We start from the raw sequence: 12,452 nt of genomic DNA on the forward strand, positions 1-12,452 counted from the left end.
AAATATTTTCAAAATGAATCCAATTACTAATTTATCTACCGGACGGGAATTGAACAACATAAATTATGATATTAGATCAGGTGAATTCAAATACTGTATCTCTAAGATTTGGTTTTGAACCATCATTTCCTGTTCAAAAATCTCCAGTTTAATTGTATCTATCAATCATAGAAGTATAGTTCCAATCACAAGCAATTATATCAAGTTGTTTGAGATTCCTTCTAATTAATTGCAACCCATATCAAATGATTCTGAATCTAATGATACAAGCAATTTTAGTAACTGCTGCTCAACATTCTGGTACGTTCTGATATATAGGACTGTTTGAGATCCAAAGGTGACTGCAGCTTGACTTTGTAAAGCAGGGTAAACAATAGGAGATTTTCCATTTGAGATTGAATTTGAAGATTGAGGTGTAGGAAGTAGGAACAACGACTGAAGAGTTTTGTTATTGTAATCAGGATCGAAGCTGAGTCGATCAGACATTCTCAAAAGTGAGAATGTCTGATCGCGACTAATAGGTTTAGGTTGGGATCTGATTCGGTCGATTTCGGATAACTCTGATAGACTCGGGGTGAATTTCGATTTTCTTATTTTGGCGAGGTTCCTAGAGAAGGGAGGTGAACCACAAGGATGAGTATGCTGAGGTGGTGATGTTGAGGTCAGGTTGAGCAAATCAAGCTCGGATCAGGATGATAATATTAGTGGAATCGATGATTAGATTGTGATGATGAAGTAGTGTAATTTATATTCCGATCTGATTGGTCGATGATGATGACTCGATCTGATCGATAATAGTTGAAGAAAGAAAGACCGAGAGAACATGAAAAATGTAAAGGTGAACGAGATCGTTTTTTGATGTATTTGATAGACCCCGACTTAATTGAAAAGGACCCTGAGCTCCTCACAATATTTTGAGCTGGGGTTTAAACTTGTCCATTTCGTCAAGTCCCAAATTTCTACACCATCGATTGTCTCGATGCTGATCTATCATCAAGCGGAGGCCTTCATAATGCAAGTTGCCGCTGCTAAAGCTTTTACTGTGGATAGAAATAAATCGGGTGTCAAAATTACATTCAAAGTGAGATAGAGAGGTATGCTCACTCGAGATCAGTTACTGCGGGGTCAGTAAGAGTCGCACCAACGCCTTGCAGGTCACATATGAAAGATCTGCCGCGGTTTTCTTGAAGGTCAAAATGCGCGAGAGCGTGGAGCATTTGGTATATTGGAGTGCGAGGGTGCTTGTTGTTAAAGTTGTCATTGCTCATATACTTCACAAATTTGCCATCCAGTTTTTCTTCAAATAGCCAGAATTCAGACTCGGTGGTATCTTCCAATTGGGCTTTGCTTCCCACTCTCTGAACAACCCAGCACTTGGCGATCTGTGTGGTCAAAGTTGCATATTTGCATTTATCAAAAGGCATCAATCAGAAGTGAGTACCACATGAATTGATTCAGATGAATGATTAGAGAGGAGACGTACTCTTAACTGTTTGACCAACTCCTTGTCAAGAGCTGTAAAATTTGGGTAAGACAAAACCTTGGCCTTGAAGGACTCGATTGCAGCCTCGGCATGTACATATGACTGCGCATGACGCTGATAGTCCATCAAAGAACTTTCTTTGGCAATAGCGTGTTTTGCTACAACATGATGTACTTGATTGTCAAGGAGTAACTCGGCCTTGAAGCACTTCATGTTGCGGCCAACTCCAATCAAAGCCGATAGATCTACTCGGTAGGAAATGGGTACCGGGCTGTACACTGCCTCCTTGTCCTGTGTAATGAGTGAGAGAAGCCATCCTTCGTTCCAACTCAAGGTTTGGCGAGGAGGATATGGGAGAATGTCCATTGCTCGGCGAGCGAGGTTATGTGTATTTCCGAACTGGGTTGCTGTAGATTGATATTGACTGTGGATTAGTACGGTGTGGTGATCTATTTATGATATTAAGCAAAAAAAATTAATCATCTTTACTTTACCAGTTTATTAGCAAACTTCAATATAGCAGAGAATTCGAAATTCAGGTTTTCAGATCAATTGAAGCTCTTAGAGGCTTATGTATACTTATTAGCTCATTATTATGTCATCTTATTTCAAAATTATTATTAAGATCAACATAGTTTACTTACAAAGTTATTACAAAAAGACAGAAAAAGAAAAGATAAGAAAAATTCAAAAATATGGGTGTAAAAGTTGGAAAATGGTTTTTAGCTTATTTATAATTAAGTTATGGGTTTTATAAGGTTAGAATATGAAAGAACAACAGTTTAATATACAGGAACAATTTTAATATTCAAGGTTGATAAGGGGAAACAGAGGTTATTAGCAGAAAGGTACTTTTTCGAAGTTGGTAAACAAGGGTTAGGCGTGTAGTTTACATATGTAATGGTGGTAGTGATGGAATTTAAGGTTGCCAAGAGGATTTTCCGGGATTTTTAAGGTTATAGAAGATGATTTCATATTACATGAGCAAGGAAAAGGGAGTAGCAGCTGTGAAAAGTGAAGAAAATAGGTGAAAATCGTCGAAAATGGAGGTTTTCAGCTAATTACATATGTCAAATGACGTCAGAATAAGTTGGTAGATGGCTCATTCAACGCAGAAGAGTGGATTACATAATGTACAACCTTTGAATCATTAGTAACGGAGGTGTATGTAAAAAGTTATAAGGGAAATAAGAAATTGGTGTGAATCTTGAATTTACAGTCACAAGACACATGTAACACCAAAAACCTTAACTTCACAACTCAATATCTTACTCATCACTCATCAGAAGTAGGTCTTATAGGTGTCAGAAATGATCAGTAACACGTGGGCTACAAGATGCACTTTAGTAATCAAAAATTGGAGCACATCTGAAAAAATTCGTAATCTCAAAAATTGGGTTTCAGCTAGTCTACAAGGAAAAAATCACCTGTATTCATCTTAAGAAGTGCTGTACATTACATCATTGCGTCATTGATCACTTTTGGCTGTGAAAATTACATCATACATTAGTAACAAGATCATTACATTGCGTCATTACATGGTTTTTAGGGTTATTTAGGCGGATTTGATTGGTTTTTGAGGCTGTTGACTGTTGTAAAGATTGTTACATGTGGATATAAGTACTCCTTGATGATTTTGGGATTGTAGCGCCCTTTTCTGCATCTTATACCTTTGTTGTAGTGTTATAAATCATCATTTATTTACTATATTTGTACTAAGATCACTTAAATCCGCCCCTTCAAAAGCAAGGAGAAATTTATTTACGTGTGTTAAAGACTACAAGTCTAATTGGGAATAATACTTACAACAGTATTGCTAGTAATAAACATAGTGTGTGACTTTTTTGCGCTTAAAATCTGGGAATAATACTTAACAACAGTATTGCTTTATTTCTCTGGTGCCTTTTATCCTTTTCTCTGTTATCACAAAGTGGTCAGCAAGTGCCCTTGTGCTGGTTTCTTTGAAGAAGGCAGTCTTTAGGCAACTTCTACTATATTACACGTAGTAGATTATCCCTTCTTAGGTGTTGTAAAGCTCTTGTTGAGCTTTAAATACTACAACGGTCAAATCAATACTGAGATTGCCCGATTGAAATCATAGCCTCACATTGGTTTAATTCTAACCGAGTGGCGAGGTTGGCCGTGATATCAAGGTCTAAAAGCCTAGCATCTCCACTGGGTGAACGTTCTTGGGAGCTTAGAGGGTCTTCAGGTTCGGTTTGCGTGTACTGCTCGATACCTGAATATGAGCACAACGACCATTCAATATGGTGTCAAAATGACTCGAGTTACTCTAGGGATACACTTACCCTTCAACTTGAATTGAGATTGGGGTGGTTCTAACCGGTGATTGGTCTCGTTTTCATTGTGATCAGTCTTGTCATCGTTCTCGTCAGTTTTGGTTTGATTGTGATCACGCTTGTTTTTATCATGATCAAGCTCGGTTTCTTTGTGAAAGGTTTGGTTTTGATGATGGGCCTCATTTGTGGCGTCATAGATCTTGTATTCAGTCGGGTTGGAGTTGAGTTCAGAAAGGTTCACAATAATCAATTCAGTTGGGTATATGAGAACTCACATTGGATTTGAGCTCATCGGTTTCAATGTCCTCGATTTCCTCCTTGGTAAAACCAGAAGCGGTAATAGATTTTTCATCGGGGTGAGGTTTTGGGGGAGGCCCAAGCTTCACTTTAATCCTTTGTGTTGGAATTTTGATAGCAGGTTCGAGTTGCTTGATTTGATGAAAGTTCGCATCGACCTTCTGTTTCTTCTTTTGTTTGACTACTACTACCTCTTTTTCTGAAGCATCAGATTCTTCGATGGAAGATTCATCATCTGATGAATCCAATCTTGATCTTTTGGTACTGTTCCTGGTGGTGGGTCGTTCAGTGATATCTTGTTTGTCTTCATCGGACTCGGGAAGGGGGGACTGAGGGATAGTGAGTTGGTACTTATCCCAACTGAATGAGATCCCCATGGATTTCAATGATGCAAGACCGCTTGGTTTCTTCAGAGCATCTATGATCTGAATTTCGAGATCATCCTTTTCAATGAGGCAGCCATTATTGACAATCTGGCAGTAGCGGTCGTCCCAACAAGGTAAAGGGACTAACTTATCCTTGCCAAATTGCTTGTCGTGCGGAGGCCAGTTGAGCTTTTCGGCCGTGTCACGAAACCATAGCCAAGCTTCAAGGTAAAGATTTATATACCAATGGGGATCATCTAGATTGACCTTACACATCTTTGGCTCGAGGGGATGTCGTGTTTTTCTCATACTCTTCAGGTAACAAAGCATCATCTTAATTTTCCCTTCACGTTTCGGCTTTTGCTTTTCTGAAGCCTGAGAAGGTTTTGGTGGTTGAAGGACAGCTTTGGTAATGGGAGGCTTTGGCCAGTTGGTTCTATTCTTCGAGGTTAAGAGACGTGCGAGTTCTTCAGCTTGATTATTTGTTGAAAAGCTGGATGATTGGTGGACTGGTGCAGATAAAGATGTGGCCAAAGGGTTTGGGGAGAACAGGTGAGATGGAAGGTCATTGGGGTTTGCTGTAGTAGGAATGACAGTATGAATCAATGGCTGTCCATGATTTTGCTGATGCGGTATTGAAGATGCCGTGTTCTGAGAGTTTTGTGAAGCCAGCGCAAGAGGGTTGCTTGCACAGCTGCCACAATGATTTCCCTCGAGATATTTGAAAACTATGCCACATAATTGGCAGAAAGGTTGGTCACAGACAGATCCATTCTGTTCTCGCCATTGACAACGGCGACAGTTTGGTTCGGTTGAGGGTCTTAGCGGGAAGGTACGTCCGCAGTCAGGACAAGGTGGTTGAGAAGCCATTGAGAAGATCGATAGCGGATAGTTCGCGAGAAGGATTTTGAGAGAATGGCGAGATTGAAGTTCAAATGCTACCTTGACCACAACCACGCGATTCAGGGATACAATGGGCTCACAAAAGGCGTATCATTGCATAAAAGGCCAGGGGGTTCTAAAGAACGCATCCCTGGCGTGAATCGAGGTGCGAACTACGTTTCTCTCAAATTACAAGCAATCGATAATGTACAACAGCATCCAAAGAGTCCACCGGGTGGGTCATGAGGTGGTGTGAAGAGCTACGTGTTGGTGATGCATGATGAGTTTGACGGAATCACACATCACAAATCACAAATCACGAAACACCAAACTACAGAAAGGGGTGGCGGTGATTTTGCCTCGAGGCCACCATATTAATCCAATTGAATTTGGTAATCTGGAATTTCGACCAGTTTGACCATTTCATTTCATTTTACCACTCACCACTCAACCATATACAATCCGATCTGCTCTCCTTCTACTTCATCATCATTTTACACAATCACACTCACTATGGCTCTCCTTCGTGGTCGTGTTATACAAGCACATCAATCGATCTTATCACGTAGTCTTCGATGTCGTAGTATACCACCAGCCAGTCTGAAGCATTCAACCAGTTCTTTCAGTACAAGCGTCTTCTTAACCACTCGAGCGTTTTCCTCAACCACCATCAACCAATCAAAACCTACACCTATCAATTCGAAAGATGAATCGAAATTTGATTTAAACACCATCGAAAGAGTTTCAGATGAAGTAGATGTATGTATCGTAGGAGGAGGACCAGCTGGATTATCAGCAGCAATTAAATTAAAACAGATAGCTAATTCTCAAAACAAACCTGATTTTAGAGTGATCGTCTTAGAAAAAGGATCTGAGATCGGATCTCATATCTTATCAGGTGCAGTGATCGAAACCAAAGCCTTAGATGAACTTTTACCAAATTGGAAAGAAACAGGTGCACCTTTAAACCAATTAGCAAGTTCAGATTCCATGAAATTCTTAACCAAATCTATGGCTTTCCCAATTCCTCATCCACCTCAAATGAACAATCATGGAAATTATATCATTTCACTTTCTAAACTTTGTCGTTGGTTATCTGAACAAGCCGAAGAATTAGGTGTAGAAATTTATTCTGGATTTGCTGGATCTGAATTAATTTATGATGATGATCATCAATCGATCAAAGGTGTGATTACCAATGAAATCGGATTAGATCGACATCGTCAACCTAAAGAATCATTTGAAGCTGGAATGAAATTTTATTCTAAAATCACTCTTTTAGCCGAAGGATGTCATGGATCATTAACTAAAAAAGTCATTCAACAATTCGATTTAAGAAAAGATAAAGATCCTCAAACTTATGGACTTGGGATTAAAGAAGTTTGGAAGATTCAAGATGATGTTTATGAACCTGGTAAAGTGGTTCATACCTTAGGTTGGCCTTTAAAGAAAGATACCTATGGTGGTTCTTGGCTTTATCATATGGAAGATAATATGATTTCTATTGGAATGGTGGTCGGACTTGATTATCCAAATCCAACTTTATCACCATACCAAGAATTTCAAGTAAGTTTCACCACACCTTTCTTTTTCAAAAATTCAATTCGCTTAAAGTTTTTCTCATCTCAACCAAAATTAATTCTTGTATGGGTTTTTTTCTCTAGCGTCTTAAACATCATCCATTCTTTTCAAGAATTTTAAAAGGAGCCGAATGTATAGCATATGGAGCAAGAGCTTTAAACGAAGGAGGATATCAATCGATTCCAAAACTGAATTTTCCAGGTGGAGCCTTGATCGGATGTAGCGCAGGATTCTTAAACGTACCTAAGATCAAAGGAACTCATACAGCCATGAAATCTGGCATGTTAGCCGCTCAAGCTACCTTTGATGCCATTCAAACCCAATCTGCTTCAGAATCAAACCAACCGATCGATTTAATTGAATATCCTAAACTCCTAGAAGAGTCTTGGGTGATGAAAGAATTAAAACAAGTTCGAAACTTACGTCCTTCTTTTCATACTAGTTTAGGTTTGTATGGTGGGATCTTGTATTCTGGTCTAGATAGTTTCTTACTTAAAGGTAGAGTACCTTGGACATTTCATCATCCAAAAGAAGATTATGCATCTACCAAGAAAATCAGGTGAATTGAAACTTGTGCTTTGACTCTAAGATTCTTTAATTGATCAATCTTTTCGTACTTTTTTGTTTGGTTTATAAAGTGAAGTGGTCCCAATCGAATATCCATCACCAGATCATCAAATCTCATTTGATATCCTAACCTCTGTTTCAAGAACCGGTACGAACCATGCCGAAAATCAACCGGTTCATCTAGTTGTCAAAGATGGAAAGTTTAAAGAACATACTCAAGTGAATGTTCAAGACTACGATGGGTTACTTAACAAAGCTTGTCCGGCTGGAGTTTATGAGTATGTGGATGTAGATGTAGATGGTCAGATTTCGGGGGGTGACGATCAACAAGTCGATGGGAAACGATTGGTGATTAATTCTCAGAATTGTATTCATGTAAGTTGACTTTTTTTCGTTAAGTGATTCAGGGGAAAGGTTTAAGTGAAAGTTGAAATTGATGTTGATGGGTGAATCGAATGTAGTGTAAGACTTGTGATATTAAAGTCCCGACTCAAGATATTAATTGGACTGTACCTGAAGGAGGTGGTGGTCCTGCTTATTGTAAGAGAGATTTTTTTCTTCGGTTGATCATCATCATCATCATCTCTGTGAAAAAAGAAATATACTTATTCTAGAAATCGTTTCTTTCTTTTTTATATTCGTTTTTGAACTTGTGTGAACCATTGATTTGAATTTCAATTTGTTTTGTTTTTATGAATTCCTTTGGGATAGCTCTTACTTGATTTGTTTCTTTCTACTCATTTGGGTAGGTATAGAAAGTTTATCCTTTTTGCTTAGAGAGTTAAGAGATCAGAAACTATGACTTTTTGTTTTTCTAAAAGTCTTTTTTTATATTTCATCATTTTTTTCTTAAAGTCTACTTTTTTATATAAAAAGGTTTTCGATTTGCATTGTATTTTAAATCTTTTTTTTAGAAGTTTGGTTTACATAATCTCATTGTTGGTGTATCCTGTGTCTCGCAATTATAAGTTATAAGCATTACATCCTCATTGTCTGGAAGTCTGGAAGTTTGTGTTAGTATTGAGATCGTATGATGAAGAAATTCACCGATTATTAGATCGAATTCAAGTTTGGAGATTTTAGTTTATGGAATTTGTCAGTGTCAGTGTCAGTGTCAGCTGGAGTGAATTCTTTTTTGCTGTTTGTTTTTGATGAGGAAGGTTTGAGTTTTTGACTTGGAGAGAGAGAGAGAAAGAGAGAATGAGGAGAATTCAATTGAGTTTGATGGTGAGTTTGTTTGGATTGTATTTTGAATTTGAGTTTGCCCTTTGCTGTTTGATGGATTAAAAGAGTCAGTGGACAGACTGTGTACATATGATTCATTCTGTCAGTTTCCGATTATCTTTTTTTCTTTTTTCGTTTCTTTTCTTGTGTTTGAGTTTTAGTATTTATTTGATACCCTCACCCTTTTCTCTATCTCTATCCTCATGATCTGATTTCTTTATCAAACTAAAATTCCTCAAGATCAAGATCAACTCAATCCATCAAACCAATCATTCATCCATTTCCACCAAGACCCATCATGAGTTCCAATTCCAATACTCCGATTTCAACTCCGATCTTACCTTTTGTTCATTTAACGACATCCATCAACACCCCCGATAATTTAAGAACAGCTGTACCACGATATGTAGCCAAGATCTTGAGTAGTTTAAGATCAGGTGAGATTGTACTTTCAAAAGATTCAGGATGGGGAGAATTAGAAAAAGGTGAATCATTATCAGTTCAAGATTTAATGGATCCAAGAGCCAGAGCAGCAGTAGCTAAGATGGCATTAGAATTAGCTAAGAAAGAAATTAAGAAATCGAGTGGTGGGACTACTGGTACTACAACTTTGCTTGGTGGTAATTTAAAGTCAACCACCAATCACTTGAACTTGAATGTGAGTGGTGTCTAGCTGGTTTTGATTTTATGGTTTTTTTAAATTACGAATTCTAATTTGAGTTTGATCGAACAGAATAGTAAACCAATCATCTTGAAGAAATCAGCTTTACTTCAGAAACCAACTAACAAATCAAATCAACATCATCATGACCATCCAACCAGACCCATTCTCACTAGAAATCATTCAGGTCCAACTCTCACTTCTCCTAAATCACTTTCCATCAGTCCTGATCCATCTAAACCATCTTCAGCTCCTTCACTCGATTCGACTTCATCGGATTCTCGTCAACCAACTACTTTCAATCTCAAGGATACTTCTGAACGAACTCTGATCAGTTCTGGAAAACAGTCGAAAACAGATTCACAAATCACTCCTACTTCCACTCGACCTCCAACTCCCAATCCAAATCAAAAATCAACTCCAAGTACTCCTACGACCACTCATCATCCTTCTAGCGATCATGGTCGTGATCGGATTCGTACTCAAACTTCAAATTTACCAGTTTCTAAACCAGCTTCTCCGATTGTGGAACTCTTACCTGATTATCCAATCCAACCTCCTACTCAAACTCGGCCAAGTCGTCATCATCAAGCATCTTCCACTCGAACTCCTTCACGTCGTCCTAGTCCATCTACTGTTCCAAGTACTCGACCTAATGATCCTCTTTCTTCGACTCGTTCCACTTCAAAAACTCGTTCTAGTACTCGTCAATCTGATACCCCTTCACGTCATCCTACTACTCTTTCATCTGAATCGGCTCCTTTGGCCTCGACGCTTCCTGTCCCACCTCCCAAACCACCTACGCCACCACCACCTCCGCCTTTACCTGCAAAGTTGATGCGATCGAGTACTACTCAAAAAACAGTAAGTGTTCTTCTCTTCATCAAAAGCCCCATGAATGTGATCCAGACTAATCTAATCTGGTGATGGTATCTTCCTATAGGCTTCTAGACCCCCAAGTCCTGCGATTGCTCGACCTGGATCAAGATCCACTGGTAACCCCACAACCAGACGCAACAGTACCAACACCCTAACTCCCACAATCGTCTCCTTACCTTATATCACCCTGAACATTGATTCGAAACCAGTAAAGTTCTTATGTGATACGGGTAGTATGTTAAACTTGATGTCAACTGTCGTACGAGATCGACTTGGGTTAGTCATGCGTTCTGCACCTGGTACAGTCATGGGTGTTACAGGTGCTAGTCTTTGTGAAGGGGTTTGTGAAGGTACAGATGGATTGGGTGTCGTCATGGTCACTCCTGATGGTCGATCGTTTTGTAGAGCTAGGTTTGTCGTCGGTCCAACTGGACAGAGTGATGTGAGTGTTTTCACAAGAGTTATCATTGAGACGATTTACTTACTTCTTCTCGTCTTCTCATAGTGTATTCTTGGGATGCCTTTTTTTGTTGAGAATCGAGCAGAAGTACGATATGTGCCGGGTAAAGGTACACTTGTTAGTTTTGAAACACGAAGAAGATCAGAGGAAGAAGAAAAGGATGGAAGTTTGGTTTATCAAAAGTTATCTCAACTTGGACGTCGAAGGATCACCACGGTGGCGACTGAAGAAGCAGATGTACTTCGAGGATACGATTGGCCAGGACAAGCTTCTCAGGCTCATATTAGTACACATCATGTCTCTTTATCTCGTTCGGATTCTCCTTCGATAAGAGAGACCTCAGGACCGACATCGATCAACTCTAAGCTTTCTGTACCGTCTCGTCCGGTTCTTCCTTTACATGTGGTGATGAAAGAGAAGGCTCAATCCGATCCACGTGGTACCCCCACCTCTTATGATAAAGCACCTCTTGTAGACCGGAGCTCGAGAACCGAATGCAAAACTCCAACAGGTTATAACTATCATCATCATCATCATGAAAGTTATTTACATCATTCTCCAATGTCATCTATGGATTTAAGGGATTCGATTCCACCGTTCTTAGATCTTAGATCTAGATCTAGATCTCGATCTGGATCATTTCAATCATTTGTGACACCACCCTTGATTCCTACACATTACTTTGGATCTCATCAATCTAGTCTTCATTCTCATTCTCATCCTTCACCTTGGCTTAAACCACGTACTTCACTTGATCAACATTTAAGAGGACTTGAAGTTGAGAAAACTAGAAAGGAAAGAAATGGAAATGGAAATGGAATGGATGAAATGATTTATAAGTATTTGGGAAGATCAACTGGTTTGATTAATCATGAGATAGATCAAAGAAATGAAAAGATGAAGAAACCGATACCTAGGATCCCAACTCCTTTTAGTAGTAGCAACAGTAGGAAACCTCATGGTCTGGTAGATGATCAAGTTGGAAGATATGCAAGGTATTCTTATTTGGATGGGAAAGGGAATGAAGTTTATTTACCACTCAATGGATCTCTTATCACTTCTACTACTTCTAATAATAATAATAGTCATTTGAATTTTTCGTCAATTAATACTCTTAGAACTTGAGTAAATGGAAAAAACGGATTGGGAAACAAATGAAAAATGGATTCGAAAGGGGGAATCTTGAGAGGGGAGAAAAAGTATAAAGTGAAATGAAAGATTTTTGTTTATATTTGTTTTTTTTTTCTTGCGGGGTTTACTTTTGAAAAGGGTTTTCTTTTTTTCTTCTTGAGAAGAGATGGTTAATAAATGATTATTAGGTTTGGTGTAAACAAATACCAAATAAACCTCAAGTTTTTTTTACATATATTTTCTTTATATATTTCTTGATTTTGATTTTTGATTTTGTTTATGATTTTGTTTATGATTTTGATTTTTGATTTTGATTTTTGATTTTGATTTTGTTTATGAACTCTTGTGCGTGTGTGTGTGGGTGCGTGTGTGGGTTTTGGGTTGAAATAATTAATTTAATTTTAATTTTGATACTTTTTTTTCTTTCATCAAAGGGTTGAATTCTTGGGTTGAATTGGTTTTTTTTGTTGTTCTCAAAAGATGTGGGGTTTTGATGGTTCTTTTTTGGGGGGAGGGGGGGTGAGAATGAAAATACAAAAAGAAGGGAAAAGAAAAGAAGCAAAAAGAAGGTGAATATTTTGATTTTTTAAAAAAAGAAAACAAAATCAAAAAACAGAAATTT

General features: G+C 38.4%; 2 protein-coding genes across 2 annotated transcripts; both read left to right on the top strand.

Moving 5' to 3' along the window:
• Positions 1 to 5,724: 5,724 nt before the first annotated feature.
• On the top strand, positions 5,725 to 8,548 carry MELLADRAFT_48554 (uncharacterized protein; the record flags this gene model as incomplete). Its single annotated transcript, XM_007410568.1, has 5 exons — positions 5,725 to 6,893; positions 6,992 to 7,467; positions 7,547 to 7,850; positions 7,937 to 8,015; positions 8,187 to 8,548. The coding sequence occupies 5 exons, from the start codon at positions 5,841 to 5,843 to the stop codon at positions 8,195 to 8,197; spliced, it is 1,923 nt and encodes a 640-aa protein (XP_007410630.1).
• Positions 8,549 to 11,485: 2,937 nt separating this feature from the next.
• MELLADRAFT_71998 (uncharacterized protein) lies at positions 11,486 to 12,240 on the top strand (the record flags this gene model as incomplete). The annotated part of the gene is given in 2 exon segments (XM_007410569.1): positions 11,486 to 12,145; positions 12,159 to 12,240. The coding sequence occupies 1 exon segment, from the start codon at positions 11,519 to 11,521 to the stop codon at positions 11,822 to 11,824; it is 306 nt and encodes a 101-aa protein (XP_007410631.1).
• Positions 12,241 to 12,452: the final 212 nt, after the last annotated feature.

This window comes from Melampsora larici-populina (assembly GCF_000204055.1).
Source record: "Melampsora larici-populina 98AG31 unplaced genomic scaffold MELLAscaffold_21, whole genome shotgun sequence".
In the NCBI taxonomy this organism is placed as follows: domain Eukaryota; kingdom Fungi; phylum Basidiomycota; class Pucciniomycetes; order Pucciniales; family Melampsoraceae; genus Melampsora; species Melampsora laricis-populina.